General features: G+C 39.1%; 1 protein-coding gene across 1 annotated transcript in view; it reads right to left on the bottom strand.

Annotated features, from left to right (window-relative positions):
* Window positions 1–14,048: 14,048 nt before the first annotated feature.
* kcnh4b (potassium voltage-gated channel, subfamily H (eag-related), member 4b) overlaps window positions 14,049–22,025 on the bottom strand; it is a 53,902-nt gene continuing 45,925 nt past the window's right edge. The window contains exons 13-16 of the mRNA XM_022191704.2: window positions 21,347–21,726; window positions 19,539–19,630; window positions 17,064–17,140; window positions 14,049–16,095 (exon numbers count right to left, since the gene is read on the bottom strand). Coding sequence (XP_022047396.2) covers window positions 15,079–16,095; window positions 17,064–17,140; window positions 19,539–19,630; window positions 21,347–21,726 — 1,566 coding nt within the window. The 3' untranslated portion in view covers window positions 14,049–15,078. The remainder of the gene's footprint in view (window positions 16,096–17,063; window positions 17,141–19,538; window positions 19,631–21,346; window positions 21,727–22,025) is intronic.

The following is a 22,025-nucleotide window of genomic DNA, read 5'->3' as shown; positions in this document are numbered from 1 at the left end:
ATAGATGCCAGGATACACGCTGTTATCAGCACTGCTTTACTGGAAATATAACCCACTGTTTGTCATCTCCCTACCTCTTCTCTCTCCCCCATATCTCTGTCATCCTGTCTCTCTCCTGCGTGTCTCTCTCTCTTACTATATATGTCTGCCTCTCCCTCTCTCTCTCTCTCTCTCTCTCACTCCTTGTGTTTCTCTTTGCTTCCTGAACTGTCCACCTGCCTGCAGTTTGATTGCAGCAATGTTAATCAGCTGCAGTAATTAGCTCATTGAAGTCACCTGCTCTCAATCCCACCTCAGAGTATAGAAACCAGTTCAGTCATTCACTCCATGATGGACCGTAGACTCAGATTCTCCACATGGATTCAGTTTCTCTGTGTGGCTTTCCTTCAGTATTCCAGACTGCAATACCCACCATGCTCAGTTCTCAACCTGGATTCCTGCCTGTATCATCTCCATCTCCATCCTGTTCTTCATCTGTCTTTTGTCAGTTATCGGATTCTTCGTGTTTGCTTCCCTGCATCTTTAGCTCAGCTCCCCTGGGGCCTCATTTATAAAGCTTGAAAGTGGTGTACGCCACTTTCTACGCAAAGGTTGTGATTTATAAAAACAAACTTGGCATGAGAATGTGCGCCAACCTTGATGCTTGATGCTTGCTTACGCACAAAACAGGGCTAGAAAGTGGCGTAAATCACAACCTTTGCGTAGAAAGTGGCATACGCTGTGTACGTTGTGATTTCTTAAAAACAAACTTGGCGTGAGAATGTGCGCCAACTTTGATGCTTGCTTAAGCACATTGTGGAGACAGAGGGAACGGCAGTGCCGGAGGGCGAAGTGGTGAATTGAAACCAGATTGATCTCAAACCTTTATTGTTATCACATATTAGACTTGTAGAGCCGGATAATCATAAACCCTCATTGTTGTAGATGTTCATATAGTGCGTCATTCGGCCTACGACTGTATTTGCAGAACTATGTTCATATATCAAACTTCCATCTTCAAATGATGTAATAGAGCGGTGAGTGGCACTGATTGATTACTAATTTGGAAAAGGCATGTGACAATCAGTCCAATCGCTGATCAAGCGGATAAATAGCGGGTGACAGCCGTGTGTAATGTGGCATAATGGATGCGCTGGCATTGCTCGAAGATCACGTTAAGAATGGAGAGAGATTTTAGGGATCACGGGGAATTGCCCATGAGGATGACTGGCTAATAAGCCGATTCAGATTCCCTAGAGCAGTGCTCTTGGATCTATGTGCTGAACTGGGCCGTCTTAGACCGACCCACCAATCAGCGTAACTGACTGCACTCATGTTGCTGTAAGGGCTCCGAGTGAAAATGAATTTGTCTATGTGAACCGAAAAAATGTACATTCAATCAGTGTACAAATTATTTGTACATCAGACATGATCATAACAAATTTAGTGGCAGGTGGCCTGGGTCAACACATGACTCATTCATCCTGACGCACAGCAGTGAAAAGACTGCAGACTGGACATGAAAAGGCACAGTCAACTGTGAAGATTTCGTTGCATGATATCAAACTATCTGTTGCACAGATCAGTTGTGCAGCAATGGGCATACGCAGTTTGAGGAAGCTGTTTCAATCTCATGCAGTCGTTGTAGTTATAGCAACTCTGGAAGTGATTCACATCTGTGGAAGAACAGAAAAGACTGTTAATGAAAGAAATGAATCTGAACTAGTCCAGGTATGTTCTTTTTTCAGCTAAGACTGAAGGCAGGTCTGCACTTACTAGATCCTAACGTCATGACGACACTGGCGCAGGCATTGGCATTACTGGAGCACGTCTGTGTAGAGCTTTGACACTGGGTCATTCCTCCACAGTAACATCTCAAGGCTTCACCTAGAAGAGGAAAAGAAATTTGGCTTCAACCCTTGTATGCAAACTAACATTCCACTTTAACTGCCATATAAATCAAGCAAACAAACAAACCAATGAAAAGTATAAAACAAAATATACAACATAACAGCATGTTCTTTTAAAAAAGTACTTCAAAACTGGCTTGCTTGGTGGACAAAGATTAAGCACACAAACATATATGTTATAAAACAGGTTAACTCACTCTGACTGACAACCACCAAAACCAGAAGAGCAAGAACTACAGTCTTCATGTTTTCACAGTTCTCCTTCTCTCTTCACCAGTTGCTGTGGGGAAAGAACGGTGGAGAAATATGAGAAGATCAAATTCTGCATTTGTTTAAAAAATTGTTTTGTTACTTTCCTCATAATCTGCATATTTAAAATCTGTAAACATGTCCCACCTGGACAATGATCTTGCTGTGTGATGTGTGCCAGTTTGATCCCCAGCCTCCTTTATATTTGATCTTTTTGTGCAAGCAACTCATGCAAATCCAGTACTTCATGAACTCTGAAATGGTCAAATCCCCCCTGATGAGTTGTTCTACTGGTGTGCTGATACTGTGGCCTCCTTTTTGTCCTGTCTTTGATGCAAAATTGTTACATTGCTGTTGGACGTTTAGTATATTATTAACTCTGAAATCGTCCTCTGGATTTTCCTCACTCAGTGATTTATCAAGGCCGGACATAGATGCCAGGATACACGCTGTTATCAGCACTGCTTTACGGGAAATATATCAGATTGTAATACCACATCCACACAAACAACATTTCAAATTAACTCTTACTATGTAAGATGATGGAATAACCAAATGTCCTCTTGATTTGTTGTTTTCTACCAGAGTCCCCTTTAAATTTAATTTCGCAACATCAGTGTAAGAGGCTGCTGAAACTGGAGCAGTCGACATGGAACAAACATGAATCACTTGTGAAGTTTATTCTGAAGCCCTGATTGAATGCTTGAATTGAATTTGTTTCAAAATATGGATATGAAGCTTTATTTTCTGCTTTGTCATTCAGGAATGATGCTGTTTCATGTGCAGCTTCACTCTTGACTGATACATTGAAAATACTGTTGATTCTCCGATATGATTGGATTGAGAATCACAGCAGCATTTAGAGCATTTTCTCGGTGAAAAATATCCCATCTTCTATCTAGCTTTCCAGATGCTGACACAAATGACTAGGCATCTGAATCTTAAATCCAGACAAGGGGCAGAAGGCTGGCAGGGTAATATGGGTGAAGAGGCAGAGATGGGGTGGGTAGACAGGTTTGAGTCCTCGATTTGGAAAAGAGAAGTGTCCTGGATCAGATTATAAGATGGCGGGGTGGACATCAGAACACAAATGGCCTCATTTGAGGCTGGTGGAAGAATGAGATGGGAGTAAGAAGTGGGTGAAGGATCCAGCAGGCTGTGTGTAGATGAACCTGTAGGGGCACTGGACAAAGGGCAAGAGAATTCATCATTATCACTGCAAGGCTGCAGGCACAGAGTGGGCTGGGACTGGCTGATGGTGGTGGGACTAGCACTGAGGTCTGTTTTCTGAGTCTTCATGAACAACATGACATGTGAGGCCTGAATTTCCACCCAGGAAGCCTGGACAGATCTTTGAGCAAACATGGTGAGTTATGAAGGGACAACACTGAAGAACGGAAAAAACAAACAAACACTGAGGTCCCCAGAAGTCGATATATATATTGAATGAAAGTCGATATATATAAGGACAAATTAATAAGCTTCTATCTTGAAGGTTTAATCTCTCATGACCAGATATAATTTTCTTTACTTCCTGGATTCATGAGTCACGTGATGCAAAGTCACAGTCAGTCAAATGGAAACGTATGAAGGAGGCAGCTCACGGTCTTGCAATAAAATGGTGAATGGTCTTATTCACACTTACGAGTATTCGAGAGAGATGAATAAGTAACATGATAATATTTTGGCAGCAATACATATATGCTGAAATATATCTAAATTCAAGCAGACCTTTTATATTCCAACTGATTGAAACTTTCAGGAAAAATAACTTCATAAAACTTTTATTTCATTTATTTGCCACACCAAATTTTAATTCCTGATGTTTAATACGCTAAGATCTTTAGTGGAATTGTGTACTTGTTTGACAATATTGTGAAAAATAAGTCTGCACATCATTGTAATAATTCGGAACATTATTTCAACATTTTCAGCATTTGAGAAACTATTTTTCAAAAAGGTGCTTTGCATTTCTAGTGACTTGCTTTGTTTGACTGGCAATGTTTTTTGTGATCAAGTTATTGTGTACACCAACAGGATGCCCATTTTTCTACAACTGATTTTGTCATTCTAATACTGTATTGTTTTATCTATTGTGTTTGGTTGTTTTTTTCCTTGCGTTTCTATATTTGCAGTTGCTTGGATATTATTACCTCCGCCAAGGAGGTTATGCGACACCTGGCGTTTGTGTGTCCGTCTGTCTGTCTGTCTCTGTTAGCAAGATAACTCAAAAACGCCTGGGCAGATTCACATGAAATTTTGAGGGGATGTAGACTATGGTATGAGGAAGAGCTGATTTAATTTTGGTGGCAATTCAGAAAGGATCCTGGATTCTGGATCACTTTGAATTTTTTTAGTATTGTAGCGGCCGTGGGGGCCGCTGTGACTGTTCTGGGTTGGGGGGGCCGCTAGGCATCATGGGGGGAATTATGTGTTCTTTGGGAATTGTTTTACAGGGTTGTTTGTTCCAGACATTCTTTAATTATTGGTTGCATTTAGTTCAGTTCTGAGTTTGTTTGTTGTTTTCATGTGTACCATAGCTCAGGGGGGGGGGTTATGGAAGGAGTGACATCGGCCTGTGAGCCGGTACCTTGAGAGTTCTGGAGTAGTGATTGTGGTAAAGACAATAAAGCCTGGTTTGCTAACTGTAAGATCCTTCGTCATTCCTGCCTTAAGTCACCACTCAGTGCTACAGTATATTTTAGTATGTGGTCCAAAATATGACGAAAACATCATAGGTTAGTATGTCGTCCAACAAATTGGAGCAAGGTGTCCAGATAGCTCAACTGGTTAAGAAGGTGATTTGTAAACAGAACTGTGTCAGAGATGCAGGTCTGATTCCAGCTCATGATCCTTTACTGCATGGGTTTCCTGTTTTCCTCTCTATCCTTGGCGGAGGTCTGCACTCTGAGTGCTTTTCTAGTTTTGAATGTGGTTTATTTCTTCATTCTTTTATTTCCTGTCAAGATTTTAACACCAACCTTAAAAATGAAACAAAACCCTTAAATCACAATGAAAATACTTCTGTTGTCACAATCATGAGTTATTCAATTTATTAATTCAACTTTATTTGTTTAGAACCTTTCACACAGATGACAAAACTAAACAAGCAAAGAGGAAAAAAAACTATGATTGAAACTCAAAAACATATTTAAAGAAAAAGATTTAACATGGTAATAAAATCTGTTGTGTCCAGGGGACGGAGGGAGTTTATTGAAGTCTTCTTGGGTTCACACAGCAATTAATTTAAAATAGAAACTTGATATTCAATCTAAAGAAACTGGAAACTGCAGAGTTACAGAAGAACCAACAATATCTCCTGTTTTCTCCTTTAATGAGTCGACTCTTCTTGTGCTTTCAGACCAAAGAACTACAAAGTCTTCACAACCTGCTCGAACTCCTCTTGGTACAGGACCTCACCACAAGGGTCAACAAGGTTTCCTTCTCATTTCTATTCTGAAGCTCACCTTCTCTCTCAAACTGCTGACAAATGTTTCTGCTGCTCCAAAGTCTGGTCTCCAGAACTTCCTAAAAACTCTCAAAGTCACTTCTGCTGCAAGTTGCTTTGTAGAACAGTTACAGAAAACCTCACTAACCACGTAGAGGGGCCTCAAGATAGTCGTCCAAATGAAACCGTACAATAACTAAACTAGAACAACCCAAATGCTAAAGTCTCCTGCAGCCTACCAGAGAAGCTCTTTAAACAGAGAATCAGGACAGGAACTCTTACCTTCTTGACAACCAACGTTGGTTCACAAACAAGAATACAGAATGTGTCTGACCAAAAACCTCTGAAGACTCACTACAGCCAAGATAAAGACACAACTCAGCTGCACCAAATCCACTAATCACTAGTGATGTTACGCTGGAGCCAGTTTGCTTGACACAGTGCCGAGCTTTTGAAGCGAAAGTGTTCCGATGCTTCAGCACGCCCACAATCACGTGACTATCGAGAACGAGGCCTCGCTACGTCACATCGCGTGTTGCGGTGCTTCGCGCGAACTTTGAAGGGGTCGGACATTTCAATCTGTCCAGGTCTTAAAAGGCATAGGGGTCTGATTCACTCCTCAAATTGTGGGTTTTTGAGAGGAGGAGATCACGCTAGTGCATTTGCCATTTGTCATTTTGAGAGAAGTTAGGGAGAGTATACATTTAGTTAGAATTTAGTTTAGCTATATCCAGTTGCATTTCATACATTAAATAGCACACAGATACATACGCATAGATTCACTCATACACAACACACATTAATTCATAGAAACACACTATACATATATGTACACAAACATACATATATAACGTTTTAAAACATTTATTGCAAGTACAAAGCAGTGTGAGACAAGCAGTCCTGAGGCTTTTTCATTTTTTTCCACTTGGATGCAGTTCTGACACAGGACCAGCAGATGTCACTCTTCTGGTTGTGTCAAATGCTTCGAAGCAATGTGTCATTCTTGAAGCAGATGTGTCAAAGTGGTTCATTGCTTCATGAAGCTTCGATTTCACCATCACTAAAAACAGCAGACATCGATCAAAATAAACCCCTCAAGCTCCGTTCAAAATGTGGGTTTTTGATAGAGAGTTGTGGTCAGTCGAGAGTTTGGATAGTTTGGATAGAGTTTTGATAGTCTGGATACTCGAGTTTGGATAGTGTTTATATAGTTTGGAGAGTTTAGAGAGAGAGAGGTAGTTTGGAGATTTAGGAGAGAAAGATGGGTGATAAGAAGGAGCCAACCAGGAAGTGGAAAATTTCCCGTATGGGAAAATTTTGATTTTTTTAACTCCTAATAAGGTAAGCTAAATCTGACATTATTACAGACACATTAGGTTTGCTTGTCAAGAATTGTATTTTTCACCGTTTCTTATTTTATTCAAAGGTGAGTTGTTTATTGTGTGTGTCAAAAAAGGAGTCGTTTAAAACCAGAAACTGTTGAAAACCTGTTACTTCTGAATACAATTAATAAAATCTCCCCTTTCCTGTACATCCTTGTCTAACTTACACAAGCATATTCAGTACAATCTTCCTAGTTCCACAGGCACTTTCACTGTTCTCTGCCTACATAAGGTCATGCCATTTTCCTCAGGTGACAGAAAGACATTATTACACAACCTGCTACATTATATGATACTACCATTTTGGGGAAATTTACACACACAGAATACATGAAAATATATTTTATTATACATATATGTGATCATTTATCTATAGAAATTATTTGATCATACATTTTTTTTCATAGTCATTCCCAACAGCCATAACAAACAATGATTCAATGGATCAGGCATGTGGTTCAGCTACAGCTGCCTGTGATTATACACTTGACCAGTAGGTGGTTTCGTGTTCTCATGAAGCTTCAAGAAATGAACCCTCTGTCGAACCAATTGACTCAAGTGGTTCAATGGCTCATGAGGCTTCATCTCACCATCACTACCAAACACAGTTCAGTGAAGAGAAGCAGAGGAAATGTTTGACTGCAACCAAACACAGCAGGAAGACACTGAGCTGCTCAGGTGTTCCTGATGACACCACCTGGACAGCCAATAGGAACACAGCTTACTGGAAGTCCAGAGGGCTGGCTTAGTGAAGTAAAAGTTGAAGCAGAAAGTTAACAAAGAAAGTTGAAAACCACCTACTGATACCTGAAATCTCTGAGTTTTCACACAAAGAACACCTGAACATGTCAAACTGGTTCCATAGTAGAACCATCACTGTAAAAACGTCATAGTATGGTGTGTTGCTCAAAAAACATTATGATTGGCTGTGGTCGCCAAGGAGTGACACAAAGACAGAACAAACGCTGGTTTCCAAGGGGTCAGGCAGATATTTATTCAAAAGAGTAAGTTGACAACAACACAACATGTGAGCAGAAAAATGACAAAGTCTGTCTTTAGTTCAGCTGAAAATATCAGTTTTTGTCTTTTTTATTGACCAAACCTTTCAGGAAGTATATGAAGAATAATTAAAGCTCTCATGTAGAAGTCCAGCTTGTTTTGGATCCTTGTGGAGAGTTTAATCTTAGAGTTTGTAAAGCTGTTGAGTTTTTAGAGTCACACGGATTGTTTTGACATTTAATAACCGAGTCCTGAAATAAAATTACAGTTGTGAATTTCTGTCATTTAGTCTGGACTAAACAAATAACAGCAGCATAAATCTCAAATGTCATTATGAGGAGTCTGGATGGAGGTTTCTCACTTGATAATGATCAAAACATGAAAGGTCCACCTACAAGGTCCTCACACATCCACCTTAAAGGAACATTCCACCAAAAAAATCCCTGGTCATGCACCTAAAATGTTGGTTTAACTGAGTATTTCATCCAAAATCCTCGAAGAGACCAGAGGGGCTGGTTCAAAGGAATATTCTGCCTAAAACCTCAACTAGGGCAGTATGTGTAGCAGCGACAGCAGAAAGAGGTCCTCTCTGGGTGGAAGAACTGCATCTGAGTGGCAGCTCCCTTTCTGCTCTTACCTTACTCACTTATCCTTGGATATTATCCTGCATGTTTTCGTAGAGGTGAAGTTCTTAAAATGTTGATCACTTTGTTTTAGTCAATATAATTTCAGCATGTTTCTGCCACATGGTGGAGCAATAGGACAATAAAGGGGAAAACTCAGCAGATTAAACCAAAGGTAACTTTGATGAATGTTTTTGACTGTTTACACATATATTATTTATACTATTAAACAAACAGCAAATTGCATTTTGAATAAAGAAAGCATTTTATTTTGTTAAAATAAAATATTTTAAATGTAAATATCTGTGAAGTCTAAGTTTTAAGACAAGCTGTGTCTTTTGCTAAAACTTGCCTTTATTGTCTTGTTGCACTTGTTTGTAAAAATAAGTAATTATAAGTAAAATCAAACCAGAAATGACATGTATGTTGTTTCTGAGACAAAACCAACATTGGACAAAAATTGTATCTAACTTGTCTTTATTTTTACAGTGTAGTCATGAGCAAAGCATAGTTGACTGTGAAGATTTTGTTGCATGATATCAAATTATCTGTTGCACAGATCAGTCATGCAGCAAGAGGCAGTTGAATAAGGAGGGCGATTTATCACCAAGCAGTCTCTGAACCTGTAGCAACCCTTGAAGCGATTCACGTCTGTGGAAGAACAGAAAAAGTTCCTGATGGAAGAAATGACTCTGAACTAGTCCAGGTGACCTTTTTTTTTTTTTTTTTAGCTAAGCAGTACACTGAAGGCAGGTCTGCACTTACGAGATCCGGCAGTAATGATGGCACTGACGCAGGTATTGGCATCACCGTAGCACGTCTCTATGGAGTTTGGACAATCCCGCAGGCCTCCACAGTAACATCTCAAGGCTTCACCTAGAAGAGGAAGGAGGAATTTGGCTTCAATCATTGTATACAAACAACATTCTGCTTTAACTGCTACATATTAACATTTAAATAAAAAAAGAAAGCACAAAACACATACAACAAAAATCGCATGTTCTTTTACAAAAGACCTCCAAACATCCAAACACAAACACATGTGTTATAAAACAGGTTAACTCACTCTGACTGACAACCACCAAAACCAGAAGAGCCAGAACTACAGTCTTCATGCTTTCACAGTTCTCCTTCTCTCTTCACCAGTTCCTGTGGGGAAAGAACGGTGGAGAAATATGAGAAGATCAAATTCTGCATTTGTTCAAAAAACTGTTTTGTGAGCTTCCCTATAACCGGCATATTTAAAAATTGTAAACATGTCCCACCTGGACAGTGATCCTGCTGTGTGATGTGTGCCAGTCAGATCCCCAGCCTCCTTTATATTTGGTCTTGTTGCGCAATTGATGCAAATCCAGTATTTCATGAACTTTGAAATGATCATCAGGGTTTTACTCACACACACTGTGCTTTATCTTGGTCGGACAGATGCCAGGAAAAAACACTAATAGAACATACAAATATATTTGTTGTATTTGTAAAAACAACTGATTCAGTGTTCCATTGTCAGTGTTTTTCCTGTATGAAGAAATCTGTAAAGAACATTTGCACCAACAGCTGTTGTGAAAAATGTGAAAACCTGAGCTTGAAGAATTGCTATTCATTCTGAAAGCATCAATTTCAGAAAAAAAAAGGCACAAGGTGTTCTTGGTTTTCAGAGAGATATGTCTCCTGAACATTTCCAGTAAGCAGACCTTATCAAAATAAAAGAAGGTGGCTTGCAACAAAAATAAACTTGAAAGAAAATCAATCTGTAACGGGAAAAGAGAAAATTAAACACAACAACAGAAAATAAAGGTGTTTGAATGTAGAAAAAGGCTTTATGTAGAATTGGGGAGTTTTAAAAATGAGTTGAAAACAGATTTAAGCAGTCTGAGATACTAAACAGAGAGACGTCTATTGTTGAGGAATATGTGCCTTATAAGCTGTGCTGTCTTTATCATCAGTAAAACAAAACTTATTTTATTAGTAACATCAACATGATCACACATTGAAAAACCTTATGAGTTTTTCCTTTTATTTGCCTTTGCAAACAGAGCTATTACTATCATATAAGGTCATGATGATTTTTTTGTCAAAAACATTGCTGATTATAAATAACTTTAAAAATGCAGCCAAAGTCTAACATTAGTGTGCTATGATTTCCTAAATATGGTTACATGCTGTGAAATATGATGCTTTCATCGTAGCTAAAAATAATAATGACCAGGCCGGGATGGTAATGCTAACTGTATTTTTCTCCTTTATATAAAATATATTCAATTGACTACGACTGATCTCATCCTTATCTATGTCAATGTTCTAAGAAATATAATAGTAATAATAATAATAATAACAATAATAAATATTATTAATATATTTAATTGACTACAATTTATCTCATTGTTATCTATTTTAATGTTGTAATAAATATTATAAAAATATAACGATAATGACAACAATAATAACATTATCATTTTTGTTATTATTATTAGCACATCTCAACTTGTTTACATGATATACTATAAGAATTTGCACATTCCTGCATTCTCTTAAAATTTCTAATCCATTCCCTTGCTACTTTTACTGTTTATATAACTGGGAACACTTTCTGTCTAGTGATTTGCAACACTTGCTTTATTATTTTTTAAATATTTTTGTCCTTCTTCAAAAGTCTTTATGGTCATGAACCAAAACACTGAGCCGTATTGTTTGTATGTGGAAAACCTACTTGACAATTAACATGTTTCTCTTTTAGATTGCAATTTTGATTCTCATCTGTACCACAGAGTCCTGAGGTCATGATGTTTGCACTTTATGAGCTATTTTATTGGACTCTATATTGCATCCATTACTGCATCTTACTTTGTTGCACGTATTGGCTTCACTATTTTTTTTAGTCCTATTATTGGATTAGGACTTTGATGTGTTTTATATTTTCTCTGTTGATGCGTATTTCCAGTTTGTAGGCTGCACACACAGAAACATACATGTACACACATTCTGTTTTTGTCAACGCTGCTGTTTCCTGAGTCCATTGTTTGTCTTTTATGTGTTTAATTCTTTCAACCTGACTTCAAAAAGCTGAGGGACAAGAGCTGCAAATTAGCTTCAACCACCTTCACTCTCTGTCGCCTTCCTTCTTATATAACAATGTTTTTTTTATGCTGTCCCTAACAAATAAATAATGAATTTAATACCAACAAGTTGCTGCTTATAAAAACATTTTATGTCTAATAAATCCCCTCCAGCTGGACAAACTTACCAATTTACCCTTTTCCTGATGAATGCCCTTCAGCTTTTTCATTGGGGTGTATGATGCAGATGCTGCTAGTATGTAAAGTCAGAGATTCTGTATAAGATGTTTGACATCAAAGACACCCTGTATTTCCCTTGTTAATTTGGAATCAAGACAGATGGTGAAAAAAGTGTAGATTGTGGTGTGCACTGCTGTACCTTGGCCCCATTTGGTGTAAAAATTATATACAGACATGACCTCCTCATTAAAACCTGCCGGAGCAGATTTGAAACCCAGTCAGCTTTCAAAAACAGCGTTTGACTCATTGATTAATTCAGCGACTTTTTCATCTAATTTATCTCCGCAGGCCTGACAGATGGACTCCTCTTCATCAACACATGTTCAGATGTGTTCATTTAAACTCCTTTTACAACACCGTCAGCCCTACCTGGTGGTCTATTGAAAGTCCACTCAATTCTTTAAATAAATTGCAATTTCCATCTTTCAAATGAGTTGAGTTAAAATTTCTATGCACCCGCTGGTTGGAAATCACTGAATTAGTTGAGCAGAAAAATGGTCATAAAAGTAGAATATATAATTATTTCCCATTTTTCTGATTTTGAGCATAATACGAAAAAAATTCACCGCATATGAAAGAAAAAATAGCAGGAAAAAGAATGAAGAGGCATGAAAAAGCATCTAAATTCCAAACACAGTTCTCTTTTATTACAGAACAGAATAGAGAGAATACAATGTGTTTATATTAGATGTTGCACAGGTCAGTGCTGCAGCAGGAGACGGTTGCTATAGCCGGATTAGTCCAAGCACTGCATTCTGTCCACGACATGCAGCCCTTGAAGTAGTTGGGATCTGTGAATACAAAAGGCAGAAACACAACTGATTTTCACTAAAGGCATTAAATTTCTTCGCTGCAGTACATGGTCACTGTTGTTTCTGCAGCTGAACATTACACCAAAGCACTTACTGGATGCAGCATTAAAGGTGCCGCAGAAGGTATTGGAGCCGGTGCATTCCTCCACAGAGTTTGGGCAGCTGTTCACGCCTCCACAGTTACACCTCAAGGCTTCACCTGCAACACACAAACTCTGGTTCATCATCTCAACCGAACAAACTCTGCAAATTTCATTTTTAATCTCAGAAAACTGGACTGCACGCTCGCAGATTTACTCACTCTGGCTGACGGCTAGCAAGACCAAAAGAGCGAGAACGGCAGTCTTCATTGTTTTCACAAATTCCAAAGCCTGTGCACCAAAATCTGTATCAAAAAGAGAGTACATTTGTATGAGAGGCTACAACATTGCATTTAAAATATGGAATATCAGTGCACATTCATAACTTACATGTAAAAACTCAGAGATATCCCAGCTGATGAGTTGCGCTACTGGTGTCCAGATACTGTGGCCTCCTTTTTATCCTGTCTTTGTTGCGAAATTGTTGCATTGCTGTCAGATATTCAGTATATTATTAACTCTGAAATTGTCCTCTGGGTTTTCCTCACTGAGCAACTCATCAATGCCAGGAAACACACGCTTATCAACACTGTCTGACAGGGCATATACCAGATTGTAAGACCACAACCACACAGAACAGAACATTTCAAATCTACTATTGCTACAGAATAGTGCTGTCAATCTGTAAAGATGATGTAAAGATCAAATGTCCTCTTGTCTTGTTGTTTTCTACCAGAGTTCCTCTTTAAACTTCATTTCGCAACATCAATGTAAGAGGCTGCTGAAACCGGAGCTGTCGACATGGAACGAACACGAATCACTTGTGAAGTTCATGCTGAATTTGTCTGAAAATGTGGATATGAACCTTCTTTTTTTGTTGTTTTCTCGTTCAGGAATGATGCAGTTTCATGTGCGGCTTCACTCTTGACCGATACATGAAAGATACTTTTAATTCTCCGATATGATTGGATGGAGAATCACAGCAGCATTTACAGCATTTTCTCAGTGAAAAATACCCCATCTTCTGTCTAGCTTTCCTGACGCTGACACAAATAACCGGGCATCTGTATTTGTTCCTGAGCTTAAATCAGAGTTTGTCCAAAGCAGTTACTCCACAACTAGATTTGCCAAATGTTCTTTCCAAAAATAAAGATATTTAAGCTGCTTTTCTGACTGATAGAGATGCTTTACTGCAACCAACCAACCTGACATTATAAAAAAAAAAAAAATTAAATGCATAAATTGTGTGACAAAACGGTAAAAGACACAGTAATACGTTTTCTGCATTTATTTTGTCAGCCAAGGAGAAATCATTCAAAAAGAATAAAGTTCCTGAATACTCTGAATATCGTATGAGTATTGTGAGTTCATGTTTTTCCTCAGAGGCATTCATTTGTGAATTAATAACAGATTTTAATATTTCATGGGAGCCTCTTTTTTTTTAGCTAAATACGTTTATTTATTTATTTATTTACGTTTAATTTATTAGCAGCTATGAGGTGTTTATAGTAGATGCTTGAGCAAATTTTGTTGAAGAGAGAGCAGTTAAGATTATTTAACAGTATTATATTTGATGCATTGATGAGGAAAGAATGGGAAGTTTTCTAAAATGTCTTGAGGAGAACATAAAAAGGAGATGTTCAATGGAATTATAATTATAGTCTTAAGTTATGCTATGTGTACTGCTGGGTGGAGTTTGGAAAGTCCAAAAATTATGAATTCACAAATAAAAAATGCTAAACTGAGAAAAACATTCAATGAAAAACGACAAACAATCGATGCTGTGTGATGCACATGTTCCATTCCCGACATGCAAAGTGAAGCATGTGGCGTTTGTGTTCCTCCATATAATAAAACATCCGACTCCTCCGATCAGTCTGCCATATAAATACAGTACCTGCGTACACAATCAACAGGTTGTCACGTAGAATGCTTACACATTAATTTGGAAACCTTTTCCTTAGGAAAAAGAATAAATAACTTTACCATGCAAGGAGGTAACAGGTATTATCAACTGCAAATTGCTCTGAGGATGTTGCAAAAAATATACATTATATACCGGAACCCACTGCTGTGGAGGGTTTTTTTTAAAGACACACTTCAGTTAAGCCAAGATAATGCACAAATGACATGCTTTTGCATAGAAATGGTGTAAATTAGTTGGAGTTTGACAAATAAGAGAGCCCAGGAGTTATAAAGGGGAAACAGAGCACGCTGACACTCTCTAGCAGAGTCTCCTGTAACACTGTAAGAAGTTGTAGTTTGAGTTACTTGTCCAGTGCTGCTTTTTCCCCTGAAACACTTCAATCTGTGAGGTCCAGACACCACGATTGCTCTGTGCTCTGAGTTTGGACGCCAATGCTGGAGCGTCGGGATGACGCGCTTTCACTGTCCCGGCTCTCCATGGAGCCCCCATTCCCCAGCAGGCACTCCAAACTGGTGTGTTCTATGGCAGACGGGTTGCCCAGAGGGAGGTGGGCCTCAAGAACATCTGATTGTGGTGAACCTGAATCCAGAGAAGAGGCAGAAGGCTGGCAGGGTAATATGGGTAGAGAGGCAGAGATGGGGTGGGTAGACGGGTGTGAGTCCTCGATTTGGAAAAGAGAAGTGTCCTGGATCAGATTATGAGATGGCGGGGTGGACATCAGAACACAAATGGCCTCATTTGAGGCTGGTGGAAGATTGAGATGGGAGTACGAAGTGGGTGAAGGGCCCAGCAGGCTGTGTGTAGATGAACCTGTAGGGGCGTTGGACAAAAGGCAAGAGAATTCGTCATTATCACTGCAAGGCTGCAGGCACAGAGTGGGCTGGGACTGGCTGATGGTGGTGGGACTAGCACTGAGAGGTCTGTTTTCTGAGTCTTCCTGCCCAGCATGACGTGTGAGGCCTGAACTTCCACCCTGGAAGCCTGGACTGATGTTGAGAAGAGACGGGCTGGTCCACAGATGTGTGGTTGTGCTCTCAGAGCATTGACCTAACTTCGGTGCAGAGTTTAGAGAGAGCGGCGGACAGGAGTTCACTGGTGGAGAACTGTCTGTTTGGGTTTCAGCAGTTCCACTGTAGCTCCACCGGCCAGCAGCTGGGGCACTTTGGTGGCTGTGGCCTTTGTGGCTCCCAGGGTCGTTGTGGAGGTGGTAGGACGAGTTGAAAGGCAGGCCAGTGTTGGAGGCTGTGGGAGGGTTGGACACCATTTGCACACCATAAGGATAGGAGGGGAAAGAGGCTTGGTAGTGATGTACAGACACATGAGCCTGGAGGAGATGCAGCATGTGGTGCAGGCCCTTGGTAAGCTCAGATACTTCCTGGTTTAATGCGCCCATCTGTGTAGAGAGTGCATACAGTTTAGTCACGACATGAGAAGACTTGGAACAGATTCTACCTTACCTTGTACTTTTTTTTGTTCTCACACTGAGCAAACATGGTGAGGTGTGAAGAGACAACACTGAAGAACCAAAAAAAAAAACCTGTTCTATTCACTTAGGTCCCCAGAAGAGTGACAAATTAATAAGCTTCTATCTTTAAGGTTTAATCTTAGTCTCATAACCAGATATCATTTTCTGATGACCTCCCAAAAGAGAACCAAACACTGAAAAATGACCCAGAGTCTTCGAAGGAGAGGCCTCTTGCGCAGGAGCTAAATCCCGACGGACACAGGCAAATGTAACTGACACAAATAGGGGAGAAAATAGACAGAAAACTGTGAACAAGGCAGTGAAACAGGAGGAAAAGGGGCCAGAAGGGCCACAAGTAGAGCTGTATTGTCGTCAAATAGTTTTTGTTTTTTTATATTGCAGAGTCAGCACTTCCCGACTATCCACTGCATTGCAGAAGTGCCCTGCTGATTAATTAATATTGACTTCAGACAGCACCTACCTGGGCCCATCTGGAGCCTCTCGCTGCACCTGCTTTCACGCTATTTACATTCAGATTAAGAGTGCAGGGAGAGGCTGAGATAGAGGCAGAAATTGAGTCAGCTTAATCTGACTGCATGTTCTCACGTCAAATATACCAGCAAGGCTGATATTCGATGCCAGAAATGTAACTTTGACAAAAAAATTTTTTGCAATGCAGATGTCAGTGTTGACATATCACCTACAAGTTGTATTTTCATTTATTAATTAAAGCTTCCTGTGTTCCACATTTAGTTGAGTCTTTAAATACAAAGACATAAGGTATAATAGCAGGGATAAAGAGCTAAATTCATTTGTATCTGCGCAAGTTTTAAAATCAAGGTTACATTATTTTTGGTCCCATCAGTTTTAATCTGGGTTAAGTGGCTGCATCTCACCTTCAGGTTGAGTTGACTGATGCTCTGCCTGACCTCCTCCGTCTCCAGCAGCAGAGTGGCATTAGCCTGTGTGGAGTCTGGAGAAATGAGGAAGGAGAAAAATAAAAGAGCTGACTCAGTAGCAGAGAACTTAGGCACTCTACAGAGAGGACATATCAATATTAACATGAAACAAAATCATGTGTAAATCCAACGGATGCCAAGTCACACCTATGTGTAAGTACTGCATTCATCTAGAGTTCATGCTTAAATGTATGTAAAAAAAAAAAAAAAAGCTGTCAGATGTGGGTACAATATTCATGCCATGATATGCCGACACTATTAATAAAAGGTGTTGATTGAGATGGTAAGATTAAAATTTAGGTTGTTGATCTACTACACTGCATTATGTAATTTATCATTCTGAGTATAAAACAATCTACTGCAACCACACCACCAATTATTTTCAGAATTTTGTCTATGCTAATACAGAGCTACCACATTGCATAGTGATTATATCTACTCCTATGTCTATACTGTATATCATGAGAAATAGTTTAATCCAAGCAGAGGATGCCCTGGCACTATATAAGATGCCTTTTTAGTATATTAGGATCTACAAGATGGAAGCTTGTGTAGACAGTAGAAAAACAGCTAAAAAATAAAGCTAAAGGACTCTTTCATCTCAAATCATTATGGGCCTTCTGCTCAGCCATCTGTGATTTGCTTTAAATTGTTTTATCACAAACTACGGATATTTAAAATTGCATCTGTGAAGTTTTAGATTGATATATCAACTACTTTCAGAGATAATTAGTTTGCCCCTTAACCCACTTTAGCAATTTTCAAGCTTTGAAAGTTGAGGTTCTGTTTGAACAACAATATCTCAGAAACTACGAAAGATTAAAGCCTGAAATTTTAAAAAAGAAAGAAAAATATGCACATATTAGGAATAGATTTTCTAAGTTAAGTGGAAAACCATTTTGAAACTCCAGAACTCTGCTCTACTCGGATTGGGGTATCTAACAAATATTTTGTTTTTGTGATAGAACATATCATACCCACTCAATCAGTTAAAAAAAAAAAAACAAAAATAACTTTCTTCTCATTTTTGGTGACCAAGTGTTTCATATTAAAACATATTCAATTTGTTTTGCTTTGAATTATAGTGACATGCAGTTGCATATGTTTCATCCATCCATCCATCCTCTATACAACACTTTATCCCCACTAGGGTCATGGGGGGTGCTGGAGCCTATCTCAGCTGACTCGGGCGAGGGCAGGGGACACCCTGGACAGGTCGCCAGTCTGTCACAGGGTACATATGTTTCAGAAAATATCAAAAGTTGACTTGTGCATCAGTGTTTTTGTTAATGTGGGCTTAAAAATGAAAATTTTCATGACAGTTTCTATGTGTTTTTTAGATGTTATCTTACCCATAATCAGAGATTTTTCTAATATTTCGGAATCAATGACATGGTGAGACATAACAGTGGAAATCCCAGGCTTTTACCTTTTAACATAGCCTCAAATTTAATCTGCAAAAAACCTGCTAAAAGGAGCAAAATAAATAAATAAATAAATAAAAAATCTAGGAAAGTACTTGATATATCAATCTAAAATTTCACAAATATCTTCATAAATATCCATTTTCTATGCTACAGAAAATAAAAGAGCCATCAAGCTGACAGCATAAAGGTGCAAAAACAACCAAAGTAATCATAGGAAGCTTTATTTTAGATTACTTGCTGAAACATTTAACCCTCCTGTTGTCTTCATTTACAGGCACCAAAAAATACTGTTTCCTTGTCTGAAAAAAAATCCAAAATTTCTGCAAAAAAAAATTCCCCAAATTTCTGAAAACTTGCAAAACCTTCAGAAAGAAAATTCCAATAATTCCTGAAAAGTTTCCCTTATAATATTTATTTTAAAAAATAACCCAAATTTGGCAAGAAAACTCTTGTAAATATTTTTCGAAAAATGAGTGAAAATATCTAAAATGATTACATATTTATTAGTAAAACTTCTAATATTTTCTTAAGAACATTCACAAAAAAGTAGATTTTTTCTTTTTTTCCACCAAAAAATTTTCAAAAACTTCCCAAAAATGTTGAAAATGTGGACATCAGAAGTTTCACTTTTAAATATATATTTTTTCTCCACATTTTCAGACTTTAAAATGGGTAATTTGACCTGCAGGACGACATGAGCATTAAATGAAATTAGCTCAACTTCAACTGAACTGAACCTGATAGTCATCCTAGCAGTAAAATCTCAGGTCAGGTGGTCGAAGCCCTGCTCTGACCTCCGTTGTCCTTTAACATGTTCTCTGAGTCTCCGGACAGACACCTGGATGTCATTTCATTCTGCTGTGCTCTTATATTTCCCCAGAAGGAGGCAGGCCTGCGTTGTGATATCCACCGTTTGAACTCTTGAGTTTACCTCCAGCCATCTGGCACCCCGGCGACCCTCGCAGCTGGAGGCGGTTTGACTTACCTTGGGTGCTGCCGCCTGCGCTGGCGTTGGGCCCGCGGTGCTCCACGTTGAAATGGAACGTGTGCCCGTTGTCTTCGATGCCATCTACAACCCTGGCAGGAGGAGGGAGGGGAGGGGGAAACTGGAGTTAATGTAACAGTAGAGCTTTTTCAATTATCACTGGAGCCAGCAGACGACCCAGGAATGTGCCATGAGAGCTGCTGCTGGCAGAGGCCCATGTGGGTTTGAGCATGAAGAGAAGAACCCAGTCTGGAGGGGAGGACACTTGAGCTCCGTGAACCAGCACTTACCCATATCTAGAACTTACTCCATGACTTAGGTATACATTATGAATACAGATGGCTGGGGCAGGAGGATAAGGTGCTCTGCTAATGAAATGCAGCGGCATCTGCTGAAATATGCAATGCAAATACCCTACATTTACATTAAGTACATCATGCAGGAGTCCACTACAGCAGCACCTTATACAGGTACTCAGCCTATGTTGATTAAGGTGAATATATTGACATAATGCGGTCTACAGAATCCAGTGAGATAAAATCTGATTACACAAAAAAGGCACTTGCATAGTGAAAAGAAATATCTGAAATGGAGATTAGATTCAAGTTCTGCAGCACTGAGGTGGGGTTCATGGACAGAAAATGACTTTTAAGGGGGCACAATTTAGAGATGATGAAATGAATGAATGAATTTTTACCCTCATGGGTGAAACAACTGCCTCCATGATGCTGCTAATGTCATGTATCACCAAACTGAATCAAAATACACCAAGAGTGATGTCACGATTTAGACAGCTTCATTAATGTAACATACTTTTGTGCACTGAATTACAGTTCAGTGCGATCAATACGTTTCTAAAGTTCTATTATGAAGAGGTCAAAACTCCAGCAACAGCTCTAGTATTTAGAGCAGCTTGATTATTCAGCCACCAGCCTTCAAAAAGTAATTTAAATTCCTCTTTTGTCATTTATTGAGTCTCTACAGCTCCTCTTTGTAAATTAAAAATGCCTATTCAGAATTTTTCCCATTCAAAAAATACCTTTTATAGTTATAACAATTAGAATAAATGAAAATGAAGTTAAAAAAAAAAGAAAGAAAGAGAAAACCTGCTCAGAGGGAATATTTGAATTTGTTGTTTTTTTTTTTCAATATTTCTGTAGGCTTGTAGCTTGACTTCTAAACTGATCCAGTTGGTCTCCATAAGGCCGTGATATTTATTACTGGTGAAACTGTAGTTCACATAATTTTTATAGGGTTTTAATTGTTAATAATTAAACTACTCAGGTAACCATAAATAACACTGTAGGGGCTTAGCTGTAATACTTAACGCTTTTAGATTTATTTGCAAGAGAAATGCTGTTTTTCTACTACAAAGCATTTTGGTGCAATGCCTTTTTGTTTTCAGTGTGCTACATGAATAACAGTGATTTGATTTGACTAAAATGCCTTAAATGTAACTCTGTGCTGCTTCCTTCAATGTTTTTACCTGTGAAATCCCCACCACTCTTTCCAGAGGATACTACTCTACGCGAGCAAGCTGTAATATTGGAGTAATTCAGTCGCACGTGTGAACGAGAAACTGATACTAAAGAGGAATAATGATACGGAAAGTTCCACCCCTCATGCTGAGAGGATTGGTTCTTTAATTCTGTTACATATGAAACCCCAGAAGTCAGACTCTGTGTTTTTGAGACTGTCATTGATACACTGCAGTTTCAAGATGGAAATGCTCAGTGATGCCGTATGCTGATTATTTCACTCATGACATGTCTTCTGCAAATTAGGTTTAATAATAACGTTCACTATACCTGGGACTAAGATCTGGGGGTCCAAAACAGGTGACAGTTGGGATGAGCAGCTTTGAAGGCTTCTGCTCAGCTCCTGACTCTCCCTGGGCTGAAGTTGAGGCTGGGGTTGAAGTAGGAGTGCTGTGCTCTTTTTTCGGCGGCGGCTGAGGGGATGAGCTCTGCCCGTGAAAGCCACGGCTGAGGTTTGGTGAACGGCAGCGTCGCAGGGCGTTGAACTGCCTCAACTCGTCCCCCAGGAGATTCCCTAAGGAGGTGCGGCGAACAGGGCTGGTGAAGTTTGGCAGCAGGAGGTTACGACGGGAGCGAGTCGCCGGAGAGAGGTGGAAGGAGTCATCAGAGTCGTCGCCCTTGGTTTCCACAATAGAGGGCAGCCTGGATTCCTGTAAAGAAAGCAAATATGGCATGCAGAGTTAGTACATGTACACACTTAAAATTGTGTGCTAGTAGTTTAGTTATGTCACACACACAACACAGATGTGCTCTAGTATGAAAATATGCCTGATTTGCCTTCATGCTTATGAAAAATACTCAAAAAAGTACAATATAAATATTGGAATTGTGTTTCAGAATGCCACTCCACTATCTACCCCTTTGAAAACATTTCATGATCACTTCAGATTTTTTCCAACAGTAACTCAAGGTAAATCAAGGTCAATATAATTTTTCTTTCTTTTCGACA

This window comes from Acanthochromis polyacanthus, chromosome 19 (genome assembly GCF_021347895.1).
Source record: "Acanthochromis polyacanthus isolate Apoly-LR-REF ecotype Palm Island chromosome 19, KAUST_Apoly_ChrSc, whole genome shotgun sequence".
In the NCBI taxonomy this organism is placed as follows: Eukaryota; Metazoa; Chordata; class Actinopteri; family Pomacentridae; genus Acanthochromis; species Acanthochromis polyacanthus.
The sequence above is the reverse complement of the archived record's forward strand: the minus strand, read 5'-3'. Positions and strand labels throughout refer to the sequence as shown.